Source organism: Gouania willdenowi, chromosome 21 (genome assembly GCF_900634775.1).
Source record: "Gouania willdenowi chromosome 21, fGouWil2.1, whole genome shotgun sequence".
Classification (NCBI taxonomy): domain Eukaryota; kingdom Metazoa; phylum Chordata; class Actinopteri; order Blenniiformes; family Gobiesocidae; genus Gouania; species Gouania willdenowi.
Window position 1 is genome coordinate 10,349,493 of NC_041064.1, and position 19,856 is coordinate 10,369,348.

At 37.1% G+C, this 19,856-nt stretch overlaps 1 protein-coding gene across 3 annotated transcripts in view; it reads right to left on the bottom strand.

The window, feature by feature from the left end:
• dip2a (disco-interacting protein 2 homolog A) overlaps positions 1-19,856 on the bottom strand; it is a 116,028-nt gene that overhangs the window by 25,605 nt on the left and 70,567 nt on the right. For 2 of the 3 annotated variants that reach the window (XM_028435259.1, XM_028435261.1), the window contains exons 3-10: positions 19,594-19,713; positions 18,299-18,418; positions 12,621-12,884; positions 9,249-9,395; positions 7,897-7,938; positions 3,440-3,559; positions 1,216-1,413; positions 231-322 (exon numbers count right to left, since the gene is read on the bottom strand). In XM_028435259.1, coding sequence (XP_028291060.1) covers positions 231-322; positions 1,216-1,413; positions 3,440-3,559; positions 7,897-7,938; positions 9,249-9,395; positions 12,621-12,884; positions 18,299-18,418; positions 19,594-19,713 — 1,103 coding nt within the window. The remainder of the gene's footprint in view (positions 1-230; positions 323-1,215; positions 1,414-3,439; positions 3,560-7,896; positions 7,939-9,248; positions 9,396-12,620; positions 12,885-18,298; positions 18,419-19,593; positions 19,714-19,856) is intronic. The other variant, XM_028435260.1, reaches the window with a different exon arrangement.

Below are 19,856 nucleotides of genomic sequence, written 5' to 3' on the forward strand. Positions count from 1 at the left end.
ACAATTTCCAAGTGGATTTAACCTAAAGTTGTTCCATCAGGTTGAGATCAAGACTCCAAACTTAAGTCCAGTTTTTCCTCATGAAGTACCACATTGAAATTTGTTAGATTTTTGCAGTGGTGCAAAATTACACAATAAGTCTGAACCCAATCTTTTGGCGACATGGTGTGGAATCCTTCTTTACAGAATAGTGTCTGTAATGTACAGTATATTCCTATCTCAGGACTTACTCTGTCTCCAGGCAGAAGCAAAGGTTCATTTCTGGTCGTCAGCTTGTTCAGAAGCGTGTAGGCCAGTTTATGACTGCGAGTCCACAGTTTACCTTCAGAGAACAACATAATCATCAGAGGTTCCCAACCTTTTTCTTGTCGTGACCCCATTTTTATATCACAAATTTTTGGCGACTCCAGAAATTTTTTTTTCTCTGAAATTAGTTTTTTGATGATTTTTGTTATACTATGTTTACAAATACAGAGAGAGTAGCCAGGATTAGTGCACACAGTACCAATAAGCACCTGCGCAGATATTTTTACACTGCATTTTATTTGATGTAGATTTCTATTTGAGAAAGTGAAAGTCTAGAATACAATTGTTTGAGATTGTGTGTTTTTTTAATTTTGAAAAAAAAAAAAAATCATTATTATCTAAGCTTTTCCTGCACTGTACAGTATATCTATTGATATTATGTTTTTTTTCAATTGCACGAAATAGATAAATATATATATAATTTGAATCATTCCTTAAAAAATGTTATTGTATTATCACTAGACATTTCAGGCAGCTCCATTTTATTTCCAGGGAACCCCACATGGGGTCACGACCCCAAGGTAGAAAAATCCTGAATTAAACTGAAAATCTAAGAAAAAGAATTGCAAATGTAATTTCCTATTTAGACTGAGTGCAAAACAGATAAATAAAAGAAAATTAAATGTATAAATTAAAAAAATAAATTAAATGAACATTTTTAAATGTATTTTTATTAATTAATCAATTCAATCATTCATTTTAATTAAATAAAAAACAACATTTGTTTTATTTAAAAATATAATTTTAATCTTTTTTTTAATTTTATTTTATGATCACTAGACATTTCAGGCCACCCCATTTTATTTCCAGGCAACCCCACATGGGGTCATGACCCCAAGATGGTAAAACCCTGAATTAAACTGAAAATCTAAGAAAGAGAATCACAAATGTAGGGTGAATGACACCTACCGTAGGTGAGTGTGTAGACGGGCTTGCCGGCGTTGTCCAGCGCCGTCAGACAGGGGCTCTTTGGCTGAGTGGTGCCCCACCTTTGTAGGGCTGCTGGCAAAGACGGAGGCCAGTTGGTGACCACGCTGAGAGGCTCTCCTTCCAGGGGAGTCATCTGCTGGCCTTCTGGCTTTGGCTGGTTGGGATCTGGCAGTTGGACTACATACACGGAAAGAAGAACGACACATGTTTATGATTTTATTCTGTGACACAGTTTGTTGAGTCACTCACTGTCAATAATATGCATATATATCACTATATTTTCATGGATAAGGAAGCCTAACAAGGTAACCAGGAGATGAAAAACTATTTAGAATGATAGATAATATTTTTAGTGTATTTTACGGCTGCTTTAATACATGGGTCAAACTGACCCGTTATCATAAAAGATGCTAACAAAAAGCTAACACAAGAGGAAAGTTACTTTTTATAGCCTTATTTATTAAAGGCTTAATTGGATTAATTGTAATTGAACTTTAGTAATTGAAAACTTGTAATTAATTACTTGTAATTATTAAATTGTAATTAACTTTCGAGAAAAAATATGAATTGGAAAAAATGTCGCCCCACTTAATCATAATTGAGTTGTCACTGAACATGGATAATCAAAGACGTAAATGTAATTGACCCCAACCCTGACGTCTCTGACCCCAAAAATAGGTTAATTTCACAGTTGAACTATATAATAATAATGATATCCTGGAATAATAGTGTTCAGTCTAGTGCTATTCCACAAAACCGTTCATTTTTTAGCTCACGTCGAGAAGACGTCTGGAACTTGCTGCGCTCTGCATGCTGCCAAAATAAAGGATTAAGAAATGCCAACAGTCTCTGTTTATGCAGAGCGTCAGTGTACCACCCAAACCTCTGGGAGGGCTGGAACTGAGAAAATATTTAAACATGGCTGGTCCGCTCTCATTTTTACACCTGGTGGTCTGAGCACGGAGATGAAACCAAAAAAACCAACAATCCCACATTGAATCTAAAAATGTATATAAACCTAATAAATCAGGGGTGACTTTTAGGCCAGTGTATGTTTTGGTCATTAAATTTTCATTTTAGAAAAAGGAATCAAAAAACAAAATACATACAAGGCATATTTATTTTTCAGGGTCAAGAACAGATAAACCAACATTTCAAAATCGGTCGATTTTCAATTTTTGTTTCTAAAACCAAAAAACAGAAATACCCCAGGACAAAAACATTATGGTGAGACCGGACGTTGTTTTTTCAAAATAAAAGCACATACTGTATATGAGGACGCTGCTATTTTTCTGGCACCAAAATGTATGAATTATCTCTATATTTTCCGTACTGGTGAAACAAAGTTTGTCATCAGCAAAAATTTCACCAAAGTGGGAGGGGAAGGGGTTTTTCAGCAAAATATGTGAGGAGATTTTGCACAGAAAGTTGTTTAATGCGACTCACTGATATATATATACACATAATTACGCATAGTGTTGAAATATGGGATTTGTCTTTGTAGTGAGGTTTGAACTGAATAACACAAATATAAAATGTTGTTACATTATCTACAGGTAATTGATAATTATCATAGTTAGCAAAAGGGAGATTCAGGTTCCTACCTCATTTATGGCTGTTGCCTCCACCAACTCCAAATGTGCATCAGTGAGTCACATTAAACCATTTTCAGTACAAAATCTCCTCACGTCTTGCTGAAAAACCCCTTCCACTCCCACACTGGTGCAACATATTTGCAGCGATTTCTGCAGATGACAAGCCTGGTTTTGCCATTTCAAAAATTATTTCGTAGTACGGTTCAAAATACATTTTAAACAGCATGGAAAGTATAGAGATAATTCATATATTTTTGGCACCAGAAAAACAGCAGCGTCCTTATATATGTGCTGGATCAACTTCCGGTCTCACCATAATGAAAAAAGGGGTGTTTTTTAAACTTGTTTTTGTCCTCTTGTATTACTGTTTTTTGGTTTTTAGGAACAAAAATTGAAAATCAACCAATTTTGAAATGTTTATTTATCCCTCCTTGACCCTGATAAATAAATAGTCCTTGAATTTCAGCTTTTAAAGCTGCACCACAGTGAAAATAACACACTATGACCATTTGTCTGCAAAAGTCACTTATCCATGATGGAAAACAACAATTTAATTCAAGGTTTCTAGATTTAGCAGCGATGATTAAAAGAGCCTCAGCTCAGCTTACCATCCAAGAGCTCCTCAAAGTCGTCAACAAAGAACTCGCGCAGCGGTGGACGCTTCGGTCTCTTCAGCGTGTTGAGCAGCTGTTGGATTTTGTTGGACACGCGGCTATTGACTGGAACGCCTTCAAAATAAGGGTTAAATATACAAGGGTTGGTAGCGGGAGGAGATAAGCATGGCAGGACAAAGAAAATGGAGAGATGTGATGTGATGTGATGAGAGCAGGTCGGAGAAAAGCATGTGGATCCATGGAGAGATAAATGAGGTAACGAGGAGGGGAGGATCAGAGGAGAAGGGATAAGAAAAAAAAGGAAAAGGTCAGAGAGGCGTTCTGATGATACGAGAAAGACTCCTATCAGCTGTCAATCAAGCAGGACCACTGTGCTTCAGGGTCACCTAGAGGTCAAAGTGTCTCAGTTGCAGAACCACAGACAAATCCATCAGGCTCAATAAACATGGAAACGAGAAACACCAAACCTGCTGCCTAGCAACAAACATCTCCTCTGCAGTGAGTCATTCACAAAAGTCGGGTCCTTGCAGACCATGCAATAAATAAAGAAATTAAGTACTTGTGAAATCAACTTACTGTATATGCAACCTAGGGCTGGGCAATATCACCTATATTGATGAGATATATCTATATATTTTTACTTGTTTTTATTTATACAATCACAGTACAAATCACATCATACACATATTTAATATTATTCATACAGTACAGTCCATTACCTTTGGAAATGCGCAAAATCTAAATAGCGCACTAAAAACTGGTAATGAAAACACCAGAATTTTGAAAAAACACTCAAATATCACTAAAAAGATTTCACACTTTCATGAGGAGGAACTTCAGGCATTTCAATATTGAAATGTGTCGCAAAAGCGCAATAGAAACACTTTTTCCGCAAATACACATCACAGAACGTGACTGGTCACATGACTACTGCTCTCCAAGTGTAAACAGAAGAGGAGACGGAGACATTTCTTAGCATTATACTTTAAAATGATTAGTGCCACATTAGACGTGAAACAACAAAGTAATAAAGATTGTTATAAGGAGGTTCTAAGCGTCCGTCTTCCTGCAGCAAAGTCTTGCGAGATGAGATTTCACAGAAGTTACGAAGCTTTTGCCCAAAACAACGTTCAATGGAAACACGTTCAAAGCGCAAATATGGTGCAGCTGTTTGTTAATAAATGAGCCTGTGTGGCATTTTTCATCAGTAAATTCAACCCAGAACTGTCTTTCTGGTATGACTTTATTGAGTTAATAATATCAAGATTTATATCGTATATCGCCATTTTGAGAAACAAATATCGAGATATGAGTTTTGGTCCATATCGCCCAGCCCTAATGACACCAAATTGTAAATTTAAGTCTGTTTTTTACTGTGCAGCATAATACCAAATGGCTGCCATGCAGTTTTGAAGCACAATGCGGTACATGGGAAAATATGAGGAAAAACAGACGGAATGAAAATACAAATTTCAGACATTAATAATGAAGACATCATCTCCACTCAGTGAGTTTACACTAAGATTGGAGTGAAGTGTGGGGGGGTGATGTCATTTCTAGCAGACAGCAGCCGAAGCTGATGGTCACAGCTGCAGACAGTCTGCTCCATATATCTTCCTTTAGTAAGCCTGGCTGGGACACGCTCAGTCCCACACTGGTTGTCAGCCAATTAAAAAACCACACGCACACACACACATATGCACGCACGCATGCACACACACACACACGCACGCACGCACACACACACACACACACACACGCATGCACGCACACATGCACGCACATTAACTGAGAACAAACCAAAAGCAAAAAACCATCTGCAATAATTTCCAATATTTTGCCATTCATAAGCCGAGAGACACGATAAGTGTGGAAATCATTGACTTTGGTTTAACCCGCTATCACGCCATCATTCCTAGTCATTTGACGCCAAGAGACCAAAAGTGAACCAGGAAGCTAACTTGTATCACTACATCCCTATCCTAAATCACTGATGCAAAGCAGACCAGCTGAAAATAGATTTTATGTAATTTTATTTATTTATTCAGTTTTGATGTTAGTTAATGCTGCCTTTCTGTCATCGCAACACAGTTTACTTTAGTCATTCTACTCTGGCCTCTGGTGTAAACTAAACGTTTTGGCTGATGGAGCCTAAAATGCTTGGTTTACACCAGACATGGACAAGTACTTTGGACATGGAGAGCCTCTGCTCCTCCATGTCCAAAGGAGCCAGTTAAAGTAATTCGAGGATCTGGCAAGGATGGGTCCTGGACGCCTCTTTGGTAAGTACCGTATTTTCAGGGCTATTGAACGAACCGCTGTATTGGCCGCATTCCAATAATTTAGCAACTTTCCAAGAAAAATTCACGTAAAAAGGCCATTACGTGACATAGGCTGCACCCTATTAGCTGATGAGGCTGCCCTTCAAAAGACTCAGGCAGGTAGGCGGGATGCTGTTCTCCCGCGGAGGTTTCTGTGCGGACAAGTTTCTGTGCGGACAAGTTTCCGTCACAACATAAAGTCAACTCTTCACTGCCCCACGTCTGCATATCAGTCCATTTACAGCTTTTTATGATCACGTTTTTACTAGAAGTAGACTGATAAATCGCTCCATCCGTTCCCGTGCACCATCAGCTCAGCAGCGATCAGACTCTGAGTCAAAATATGGACACAATCGCTTCTGAACAAATGTAATGATTTGGAAACTTTATGTTGTTTATTGTTTCTATCATAAACCGGCTGATTTTTTACTTTATCCGGAGTGTTTCAGCGCAGTCTCTCGCTCTCTCTCTCTCTGTGTGTGTGTCAGTTAAGGATAACACAGTGATTTGACAACTTTATGCCATTTATTAATAACTACTATCAAAAACTGGCTGAGATATCTTACATTTTAAACCTTATTGTACCTTTTATACGCTCTTCCCATTGTAGAAGAATATGATCCAGCACCGCTCGCCGCTCCACAAACTTTTATTACCGATATTTGATTTTTATTTAAAAAATCAACAATCTTATTTTATATATAAATATAAATATATAAAGGTGTGACTGTCAGTAATATTCTGCCACCCGACACCTGCTTTCACTGGACACGTGTGCGACTGACTGAAAAATCCACACACTGGCGTAAAAATGTCTTGGGATTCCCCCAGGGGAGCCGATGGAAGTCGATAGGGAAAGAGAGGATTCTGCCCTCATGACCTGAATACGAATAAGCAGCAAAAACTGAACTGAACCATTGGATACGGTCTATTCTACCCATTTTCTCTAAAAACTTATTATGAGTTTAAAATACAATGACTCGGGCTGTGTTCGAAATGGCATACCGACGTACTACTCATACTAAGTCTGACGTTATGAGTACGTAGTGTGTTCACATTGGATAGTATAAAAAAATTCTCAATCGCCCCATGATCCATTGCGAGCTGCGTCCTGGAACTGGCTTCAAGCTAAAGATCAAACATCCCTTTTAAAAACAAAAGTTTTTTAAGACTTTAGTAAATAAGGTTCTTGTTTTGAAGTTAACCGGAAGTTTTGTCAGCATCACAATGGTGGGTCTCCGAAAATCTCCGAAATGTCGGCATGAAATGTGTTTACCCGCGTTTTATGGCTCAAATGACCACATGTTGATATTCCTACTTGGTCACTTTCTCACTTAAAATGCTTTCAGAACTTTCAAAGGTGGCCGGTTTTTGTCGTTGTAGGTTCCAAATGCATCTTGGGTCATCATACGGTATTTAGTAGACAGTATATACTGTACTTATTGAGTTTGTAGTGTATAGCACCGGATGTGCCATTTCGAACACAGCTTTGGTGTTATGTGGTTTCAATAGTTGAGTTTTAGATAATTTACTGGGTTGAGATTGATTCAATTAATGCAGCAAAATAATCAAATTCTAACAAACCAAGTAAACAATTGTGTAATATTGAGTCTTTTTACAGTGATCTTGAGGGAAAATGACTAAAACCTAAAGTACCACCTGTTTTCTGGCAGTAATGACAAAAATTAGACTCGATTGTGTGAATCAATGGACTTAATAGTCAATGGAAGCAGAGATCTTACAGAACCCTACAGATTCAATCAACACATTCAGGTCACCGTCAGTATCACTGTGAACCCCGAGCAGTGATAGATGGTCAGCATGTCACACAGCACTACAATCTGACAGGTTATTAGTGAGTTTCCAATGTCAACACAGAAACTACACAGCAGTATTAGTAATGAGACCAAACAATAACTGCACAGATCGACAGGTTTCAGGGACAATTGGGTGAGACGATGCATCGAGACGCTGTGAGTGCAAAGGGCTTTCAAATACACGGAGAAGCACACACACACACGCACATAAATGCACATGTACACACACATCTTAGTGTCAACACTAAATATGCACTCACACACAGTAAAGTGCACACAGAGCAGGCTGCTATGGAGGAACAGTTATAAATACCATCAATTAAAGGAAGCGATCCTTCACCTCTCCACTCACAGCCTAGAGAAAAGACACATCAGCATGTCAGTGATGTTTAGCAAGACCTCAAAGCTTGATGCAATGCGTCTTTTTCTGTGGTATTTCTTTCCGTCCTGTCAAACTACGCAACGAATCAGACGGCCTTTAAAAAGTAGAAGAACTCTGATTATCAACCAATGCCCTGTGCCACATAATATGCAAGGAGGAGAGAGCATCATTAAAACGGTTTCATTTTCCAAAATGCTCCATAAGAAGTATTGTATAATTGCAACAGAATCACAGTATTAAACTACTGTACAAAACAGACATGGGCAACTGGAGGCCCCCGGTTTAATTTTGTGTGGCCCACAAAGCGAACGCATATAATGACTCCAAAAACACGCAAAACAATCAAAATATACAAATGTACTTCAAAAACATCAGACGACTACAAATATACACAAAAATAACAGAGAAAATTACAAAACAAGAACAAAAATGACTCCAAAACAACAAAATGACAAAAAATTAAAAACAAAAAGATTCTTAAAATACAAAATAACAAAAATACACATAATGTCCAAGAAACTTCTACAGGCTATTGTCAACATAAATACACAAAATGACTCCAAAAACGTACAAAACAACAAAAATACAAAGAATGACAAAACAATACTCAAAACGACATATTAACAAAAATGCATAATGGATTTGTTTAAACACCCCCGGGGAGATTTAGTGTATATTTCACTTTTTACAGTTAGTCTTCATTGCATTACATTTGTGTTTTCTAACTTTTTTGTGTCTTATTGCTCTAAAACTATTGTATGTACTTACTGTATGTTTGGGTCAAAGATCAAAACACACCCTGGGTTTCTGTCAGATATGGATCAGCAGAAAGGCCACACTATGATTGATAGTAGTGATGATGCAAGAAATAGTTGTTTTTAAGCCAATGGAATCATATTCTCCTTGTTTTATTTCTCCTGATAATACTAGAAAACATCTTGGAGTTGAAATGGAACAAGAACAGGAACACTGTGTGTAAGGAACAGTAAGAACTCAGTCTAATGATCTACAGTCTCAGTTTAAATCACTACTATCTTTTTTTGATTGGTCGATTACATCAGAACATAAAATAAATAAATGGAGGTGAGACAGGGTAAGAGATGCATTGTTGCCATGGCAACCCAAGAGGACAAGCCTTGTGCCAGAGTGAGTGAAGAGAAGGCAGAGGGACAGACAGCATGGGGGGGAATAAGAACCGGTGGTTGACGGTGTGACTTTCAGCTGGTGTGTGTGTGTGTGTGTGTGTGTGTGTGTGTGTGTGTGTGTGCGCGCGACACACTCACCATCTGCTGTCTCCATGAAGCTGGGCTGGAACTGCTGCTGGTTGTAGCTGCGGGACACGCCTCGCACCGAGCCCGACTGGGGCCGCTCCATGTGGAGAGAGGTGCGCTCCGACATCCCCGTGACATCAGGGGGTGCAGAGTGGTTGTCTGTGGGGAGTGGGGGTCGAAAGGTCAAACACTGGGACGACTGTTGCTGAGAGTTAGAAAACCAACTACTGCAATGCCAAGACTTTTACCGCAGAGCAATATTTATGAATATACATTTACTTATTATTGTTTTTTTACCTAAACATGTAAATCATCTGATACATTATTACCAATCAGTGTAAAACCCATAGTGAAAAACCATCTGATGCCCTGTCAATGACATTTGACAGATCTGTGACTATAACAAATTATTTCACATTTCACATACGATAGATACACCATGTGACTGTTGTCAACGTAGTCAATTTTCACACAAATCTTTACATTTGAACAGATTTGATTAAAGATATGTCTTAAATATAATTTATTCATTCCTTAATTTTATTCTATTCTATTCTAAATAAAGGTAAAACAATAGAAAAACAGCCAAAGACACGAAATGCTGTTTGTGTCTTTGGCTGCTGTTAATTTCCCCACTGTGGGATAAAATAAAGTATAATCTATAATCTCTTATATTTAATCTATTCTATTATTGGTTAATTACATTATATTATATAAATGTTTTCTGCAGAAATCCACAGCCTGTGCCCACGCTTTCCCCACTAATGCGTAACAATGTAGAACCAAGCTATATCTGCAGAGTTTTAAGGACTTAATAATACATTCAAGTTTGACTAAAACGACTGTTCTAAAATGTGTTCTGAATTTAGATTTTCTTTTTGCATTTATTTAACCAGTTTGTTGTAAGAATTTTAATCACATCATATCCCAGTCAAAGATAACACTGAAAACTTTAGAATCCACATCACACTGATCACTCAATTGTGGCAACATGCTTACAATCAGACTCATGACATGCATAGAAAAATGAATAAGTGAATAAAAAATACTACGTCGGCTATGCATCATTTAACAGTGAATCAGTATTGTAGCATGGAATGGACAAATGGTTCAATCTTGTTAAACAGTACAAAATATGGTTTAACATAAGAATCTCTAAAAGTGACACTGGTAGAAAAAGTGTCAAATAAAGTAGAAAAACACTTGGACATCACTGTTGTGCAGCTTTAGGAGTCCATTTTGCTTAGTTGTTACCATCCTCAGCCTGTCAGTAGACGGCTCAGATGTATAGTTGTAGTCTGCTGACAGTCGGGGTCACAGGGGAGATTTATTTACAGCTTCATTTCACACCAGTCACTGATGCTGGTTTACGACTCCAACTCTGATGAGATTTCCATCCCAAAAGGTCTCATCAAGCCAGCAAAGCATCCAGATCCACATCAACACGCATAAGTAAGAAAGCAAACCACACTGGTGGTGATAAAAACCACTGAATCCTATTAATGATTCATGGAACAAGCTGGTTTGACAGCGATGGGGATGTGAGATTTTTCAATGACCGAATGAGAGCGCAGAATGAGCAGATTAATGAGAAACGCTGTCGCTGCTTTCTCTTTAGCTCATCCACATCAAGTAGCTGGAGTTTTGGCAGGTGAGGAAATGAAAAGCCTCAACTTTGAAATGGAAAAATATCTGAGTCAAACAGAAAATGACCTGATTTGCTCAACATCTGCTGATACCACAAAAATAAGACAATGAGAACCTCCCCCAAATCCATCAACAGACGTCTGTTCATTAATTAATTACAAATCTCTTCTTTATAACTGAGTTTCTTTGGGTGAGCGATCAGATACAGAATATGGGCAACATTTTCATTCGGGGCACATTCACTGAAATATTAAGTGTGTAATGCTTAATAAAGCAGAAAAATCTGAGCTGTCTAGTTCCGCTAGTTTTTTTGTAATGCAGTTTCAATTGACGATTTTCATCACTTTTGCTTTTCCACTCCGGTATCATCAAACGTATCCATGGAAACCCGCGATTAAATTTTATCAAAAGGCATTGAAGGACATTAGGTATTACAACAGGAACCATTGAGTTGTACTACGGCGTGTGATGGCTGTGACCAATGTTGTCCATTCTATTCCGTTACCACAAATAAGTAACGGAGTGGAAAGACCTTCATCATTCAACCCTACTGTATGTTAAACAATATTTTTAATTCGGTGAGCTACTGCAACCTTTAAATTCCATGATTTTCAACATACCAAATGTGCTCTTAATAAATATTTTGCCCATATTGTATATTCTGTGTTTATACAAACTGTTCCAGAAACCCCATCTATTTTCTTAACCTATTTATTGAAATGCTTTCTTTATTTTATTTTGTACCACTATAAGGTATTAAAAAATCGTATGTAATCGAGGGGAATTTGTAGTGCAGTAATATTTATACAGATAATAGAGTTACCCAAAAGTATAAATAATAAGTTTACTCATAACTTCACCTCAACTTATTATATGTTTAAAAATTACAAAGGCAAAGGTAGATGATTATAAGTGATGTGTTGTTTATATTTACTGTTAGGACCTCTATGTGCAACCTCTATGAGAAATACAATTTAAGGATATCAACACCCAACAAATCCAAAAATACTTGCGTGCGTGCAAACGACTTATTCAGGAATCTATTGATAATGATGTCTCTTGCATATTGCTTGCATATACCTGTATGCATGACTATGTTTATGAACTTAAATTACTATAAATGAACTTAGTTTGTTGGTCTAAATCAGGGGTGTCAAACTCATTTTTAGTTTAGAGCTCAAACACGGAGCAGTTTGACCTTAAGTGGGCCACAGATTTTTTGTGGGAAAAAGAGCAAATTCAGCATTAATGTCCCTGGTTTGCACTTCCACATATAAATTGTATATAAATGATAAAGTATGTGAGTATACTGTATCAGTCCCTGCAGGGTCTTCACTTAAATTTCCTTGATTTTGCAAATTTGGGGAAATTTCATGGAATAATTTGAGGAAAATTGGCCAGATTTAAGAAAAATTGAGAATTTGAAATTAAAAACTACTGCTGCCATGTGATATAATAATTGTAAAACCAAGCTCTGCAAATATTGTGGATTTTAATTGATTTTTTTTTGTTTTTGGAGGGGATGAGATATCTACAACTGAATTAGCAACAAAATGTTTCATGTTTTTTCTATCATTTTTATTTATTTGGCCCCCGGGCCTTGCGTTTGACACATGTAGTCTAAATAATTCTGTGCCTGAACCTGGATTAGAACCTGCAGGTCTGATATTATTCTAGAAAAACAGTCACACAAACAAGACCCGTGGTGCAGGGTGAGACCCTGTGTGTTTCACTGACCGAGCTGAGTGTGTGCCATCAGGTCAGCCAGTGCGGTGGCGGTGGCCGTGGCATTCAGGGCCGCATGTGCAGAGGTGTTGATAATGGATCTCCCTCCGGGGTGCGACGAGGTTGACGACGCAGAGGATGAGGTGGACGAACCCTGGATGACACGGTTAAACCAGTGCTCGACAGTTGGGTGGCCGGGAGCCTGGTAGGGCGTGGAGGTGACGAGGCGTCCCTGCCGGCGCAACGAACCCTCGTCTTCTGATGCTGAGGAGGTGTCTGTTTAACAGGACAGCACAGGACACAATAATACTAAGTTGTCTGCAGTGTCAACAACAAGAAAAGAGAGCAGCAAAACCAAATCAGTGAAATCAGACGACACATAATCTACTTTAAAACTGTAGGCGACGATATCTTTCACATCTTTTAACACAGATAAAGACATAATGTAGGACTTACAGATCAATAATCAAAGGTATTTCTTCAGCAAAACTGGAGAATTTATCACAAAAAAATGGCGAATGATGAAATTGCCAGTCGCAAAATTGTTTTTGACTCCATCACAAAAATTGGGTTTGTTGACACATGGTCATGAGACTTGAACTTCGGAAAAGTTTTGAGCATTGCATTGTGGGATTGGGAATCTCGTAGAAGAATCAAAGATGGCGAAAAAGTGAAAATAACTCATGACAGATTCGGCAGAGATAATCAGAAAAACACATACTTTATTTATCGCAGAGGGAAATTACTTGAATCACAGTCTCGAGAAATATTACAAATGAAAAGAATAAACACGAAAGAAAGAATAAACACTAAAGAAAGAATAAACACTAAAGAAAGAAAGAAAGAAAGAAAGAAAGAAAGAAAGAAGAAAATGTACATAATTTAATAAAAGACGGTTAATTAGATAAGGATTAAATACAAGTGCACACATTACAGTAGAAAAAATAAAATAAGATTTAATAATAACACAAATATACAAATATAATACCAATATATACAAGAATCAAGCTAAGAGTTTTAAGCTAAAACTATTATTTTTTGCAATTTCACTGCAACTTATAAAATGCCTCACATTATCACGCTAATATCACAATACGAGGTGAGACTTTGATGTTCAAAGTTACATTTCAAATATCTATGATTTCTTGTGTTTCTTCGCTAGACAAGAAGACAATGATTCACCTGACGCCATCTTTGTTCTGGTTCATTTATGGTGTTACCCATGTAATGACGTCACTTCAGTTGTTCAGTGGAAAGCTAGAAAATCAACATCCGCCATTGTTTTGGCACAAATTTTTGTCTGTGAAAAACAGCAGAAGTTTGTTGGAAAGTCACTTTGGGAATGTGTTTGGTGGCCCACTGACCTCAATAGTGGATAAGAACAACTTTTAGATGAAATGCAGGTAGTTTTTTAAAAAGTTAGTCACCGGCAGTTTTAAATATGACGTAATAGGATGTCATGAAGACTTGGATAATAACGGCTTATTGTAAATACGGATTAGCCTCTGTTAATGATTGTGATATGTTGCTGATAATTGATGCGTCCAAAAATAAAAAAAAAATAAAAAACCTTACCAAAAAGTGATGCTGAAGATGTGTTGTCATATCAAATATTACACAATTGCTAAATGATTTATAACTGCAGATGAAGAAAAGTAACAACTTATGGTTAGGTTGTTGTGCTTAATAACTGCCTGATTCACACACGCATTCTACAAAAACAAACTACACTCCCACTGTTAGTTTCCCAAAAGGAACAGTGTGTAATCTCTGCTTCAGGTGATAGTAACTATGACCCAGACACTGGTAATTGTACCGTCTCTCCCCTGAGGCGACAGAGCAGTTGGTCTCATCAAAAATAGCCCAAACAGGAACAACATCAAAGCACATATTTCATTCATCTAAAAATAACGAGTCACCTGCCAAATTCTGAGAAATATCTTTTTTTTTTTTTTTTAAATAATTCACTTCAACAATGCCAGCTCTGACTTCTTCTTTGACAGAGATAATTGTGGTAAAAATATTTAAATTACCATCAACTATTTAAATCATCAACAAAAAGCCACGCTCGCTATTATTCATTGTTGATCATAGGATCCAAAAAAAAAAAAAAACAACAAAACCCAAAACAAGAAAAAGAGCAGAGGAAAGAGAGTGGGATTTAGAAACAGCTAGTAGGACTGGGAGTGTGATCAGCACATGGCTGACGGGCGAGCGCCAAACTAACGAGCCTTTGTGTCATTAATCGCTTTAATTACTCATGGTATGGGGTTTGCTAATTAATGCACCATTGCTTTCAGCTTCCTCATGGCCTTGCAGATGAGGATCAAACCAGTATCATGTCTCTACAACCAGTATTTACATTTCTCATTCAGTTGGGTGTTCATCACTCACTATTAGCTTTTTGACCTCAACACAGAAACACTGAGGGGGGCAAAAAAAATCTCGTATTAAATACAGAGGTGGAAGAAATGGTAAAAAGGAAGGTTTTGACTCGTAAAAAGCAACAGTGGAAAGAAAACCAATAAAGTTGGTAAAAGGTGGCTGTAGATCAAGGTCCAACGTTTTTTATCGTCATTGTCATGTTTCCATTAAAAAACAAAATATTTCTCATAGCCAGCAGCATACAACAAAAGAAATATTAACAGAAATATAGTGCAATATAAACATAGTACAACAGAAATAAATAATAAAGAAAGTACACACAATACACACAAGTACAGTAAAAAATAGGAGTGCAGGAACAAAGGTGGTAGATGAGGATGTTTAAGCAAAAAACAAACAAAAAACAATCAAATCAATAATTTCTGGCTAACGTTCAATATTTAGATATATATTATTTCCAAAAGAATTGCATGATAACAAGCTCATACACTGTCTATGACCATTCTATTCAATCAATGGGATCATTCTAATAGTATTTTTCCAATTAGTATGGGAGATTAAAATTATCCTTCAAGAATTTCGTTATATATAGAATATTCTAATGTTTCAATTTTTCTCCTTTTAGCATTCTTCACTTTAAACTACTTATTTATTAATCTGGGTTATCCTTGTAAATACAGCAGCCATCCAACATTTTGTTGAGGCAAACCTTAACTCGATTTGAATGGCTAACACAAGTTCTTTGTACTTTTAACCTAATACTGTGGCGGCTTGTAACTTTTTTGGGACCTTCACATTTAATCATAATCATTTTTTAGGTTTCTTTTGATCTTTGGAATCTTGTTGCTACTTAAGTTGACTACTTTGTGTGTTATAGTCAAGGTATTGTATTTCACTGTCATTCAGTTCAGAGATGGTGTTCTTAGTCCTGCATGCAGTTTAACAGCTCGGTGATGAATTCAAGTCAAGGTTTTTGGGAAGGTCTTAGTTGAGTTGTGAAGGTTATATTTTTGATGGATTTCTTGAATTTTATTCAATAAATAAATTAAGTTTGGTCTTGAGTTTGTCTGCATCTTAAATTTCTCCGTCACCAGTCGCCTTTTGTTTTGTTTCAGTGAAAGTTTATTTAGTTCACCGTATTTTTCTTTCCTATGTTTTGTTAATTATTACCTTCACCTAAATCGCTGCCTGCCCAAATTATGACTCTGCATTAAGATCCATGGCTGTCTGAAGTTTATTATGACAACTGAAGACTTTTACTTCTAATTTTACATTTACGTTTATGTTTCCACTTGGAAACATACAGTAAATGTTCACTCTTACGCTGACGATACACAGCTCTATTTGTCTATCTGATTAACCAGTTACTAAAACTCCAAGGTTCAAGCCTGTCTTGAATACTGTTAGGAAGCAACAAATGCTGTTTTGGACTGAAAACCGAAAATAAATCAACTGATTTTTGGAACCTGAATTTCTCACTGTGCTTTTGTCCTAAGCTTGCCATGGCACAACCCTTGTGCCTTCTAACAACTAAATCAAATGAGTTGTAACTTTCTCCTTCTTCACCAGGACAAAATCAGAAGTGAATTCATTTATGCAGTATCACAGTGAAAAACTTGAAACCGGCATATCCTTTAACTCTCATATCAAGCAAATGGCAAGGACTGCTTACTTCCACCTTTGTGATATCTCTAAAAATCAGGAACATCTTAGCTCAGAGTGATGCTAAATAACTAATCCATGCAAATGTTACATCTAGACTAGATTATTGTAGCGTGCCCCAGTAACTAATTAAAAAGTCTGCAGTTGATGCTAGAGCACTAAGCTAAGTCGAAGCAGGAGAGAAGAGATTTCTCCAGTATTGGCTTTGTTACATTGGTTTATTATTACATCTAGAATAGATAACAATAAAATCTGTTAACGTACAAAGCTCTTAATGATCAAGCTCCAGTACATCTTAAACAGCTGTTGGTGTCTTATTGTCCAGGTAGAACACTACGCTCCCAGTCTGCTGGTTTACTGGACGTTCCCAGATTAACTAAAAGTATAACAGGAAGCAGAAAGTTCAGCTTTCAGACTCCCTGTTGGGGAACCAGCTCCCAGTCTCACTACAGGAGGCTGCTACTCTCTCCAGATTTATGGCTGGTCTAAAGACCCATTTATTTGACAAAGAGTATATCTAGGACCATGAGGAACGTTATTTCCTCCCCATTTATTCCTGATTTTTCTCTTTACCCTTTTCTCTCGCTGTATCCTGGTGTTGGACCTAATCGTCAGTTCACGATTAAACCAGTTAGTGATACCCTGATGTTCTTTCTCTCTGTCCTGTTCTCTCCTTTCTGTCCACTAACCCCAACCAGTCCAGAGATGGCTGCGACTTCTGAGTCTGATTCTGTTGAAAGTTTCTTTCTGTTTGAAAAGAGTTTTTCCACTCCGTCATCACCCAGGCTTGCTCACATTGATATGTTTGGTTTTTTTATTTCATTAATCCATGACTTTATAATCATTTGTGATGAGTGCCTTGTGATAATGCCACTGTATTTGGTGTTATATAATTAAAGTTGAATTGAACTGAATAATAATAATGAAAAAAAAACCAATTAAAGGCAACACAAGGATTTGCCACTTTTATCAAATCAGAAAAACACTGTTTATCCACACTCTCCTGACCGAAGCTTTGATCCATTGAACAAAGAAGATTCTTATTTCAACTTTGAAGCATCATGGTTTTGTCTTTATCTCATATTGTATAGTGCCTCTTTAATACTGATTAAAAAGCTGGATTGCCAACAACTAAACTTTGATTAAAATCACTAGTCAAGCAAAAAACTGTGACTGTGACTAAATGATAGATAAGCTTAAAAAACAAGCCCGAATTGTGTCTTATAATCAAACATCTGATAAAATAAGTCACTGATGCCATTTTTGTGTGTATATGTGAGGTTTGTCAGTTAAAGAAGCTAAAAATAAAAAAGAGGCAAACAATCAACATTTTGAGAGCAAGTATGAAATGTGAAGATGTAATCATTATGCAATTTATGTGGGAATGTCTGCCTGGGGACAGAACAGTGAGAAACGAGTCCTTTATAGTCGCAATGAATGGATACATTCATAAAGCCGCGTGTTTTCCTTCCACAGACAAATGCTTGATGACATCATTTTCAATTACTGGACACAACCAAGTGTCAGCATCCTACACACCAAAGGCTCATGGGAAATAAATAAAAATCTGATGGAAACATGAATCAAAGCCCTTTGTACAAAACAATGTCTCTGATAATAGATGGAGTTGGAGAAACTCTCACCTGGAGGAGTGCATGCCTCGATCGATGACTGAACTAGCACTGATCGTCTCTTGGAGGGCATCGGCATTTTTCTCTCTTTGTACTTTGCCAACGCAGCATGGACAGCCTCTGTGTGCAGATCTAGGAAAAGACAATCAGCACAGTTTAGCTACACCACCAAAGAGACTTTCCTAGGCGTTTGTGCAAATTTTGTCACTTAAAGCTGCTGCCCAGGATTATTATTTTCATTAGATAAATCTTAAAGGTGGAAGTAATGGATTACAAGTACTCATGTTACTGTAATTGAGTTGCTTTTATGGGTACTTTTTTTTTTGGAGTATATTTCTAAATCAATCATTTTACTTGTACTTGACTATGTTTGAAAGGTACAATAGGTAACTCTTATGAAAGTGACTTTTTGTCACATTTGCTAAAACTGCCACTATGGAAAGACAGCATTACATGAAACTTCTGTATCTTCTGAATCTGTAAAAAAAACAAACAAAAAACAGGCTCATTAAGTCCCGCCTACTGCTCCTACTGCAAATTGCCAGAATCTACCTCGACCGAGTCAAAATAACCAACCAGAAGTCGGATTGAATATTTTGACAAAGGTTTTATTTCATATGGAAAAAAGTTCCACTTCCAACTGCAAGATTTGGTCTCTTCCTTTTTAAGTTTACACATGAGATGTTTACTGTATTCAAGGGAAACGTGGCAAGATTTATTACCAAAAATAAACGTCTGGGGGTGAAAGTAACTAGTAACTTTTACTTAGTACTATTCATTTAAGCTACTTTTTTCTTTTGCTTGAGTATTTTATGTATGACTTACTTGTACTTGAGTACAATTTTAATCTAGTAACAGTACTTTTACTTGAGTAGAATATGTCAGTACTCCTGACACCTCTGAAAAATCCAGAGCATACCTCAAGGATCAATGAATCAAACATTATTTAATCCAAACAGAAAGGAAAAAGGTCAAAATTGCCCGCTTAAAAGTTAGTTTTCATCTCCATTGTAAACTCTCAGTTTGTGACATTTTCGTATATTGCATTGTGGGATGTGGAGTCCCGTAAACTAATGTGTAGAAGTGTTTTTACTTCATTCTTTGCTAGAGAAGAAAGACAGTTATTCGCTTGACACTATTTTCGTTCTAGTATGTTCCCAGTATTCCCCGTGGTATGAGAATGAAGTCAATAAGGCTTACACTATGGATATCAACTGATATGAAATACACAAAAAAAAACATTATACAGCAAATATAATTTTCACGAGCTGCAGGTATGAAAACCCAACTCTAAGTCACAGCATTACCTGAGCGGAAGCGTTCATCCCTGGTGTTCGCTGCCCTAGACTTGTGTTGTTTAGAGCCTGGAAGCAAAGCGTGGGAGGAGGCTTGGATCCTGTTGTCAATTTGTAGAGATGGATCTACACCTAGAAACAGGACAGAGGAAAAAAATGTTTAAAGGAGACACCAATACTTTATTAGCAAAGTCTTTGCAGAATGTGCCTCAAAAGTACAGCTAAGTCTTCTTTATCTAGATCAGGGGTCACCAACCTTTCTGAAATTGTGAGCT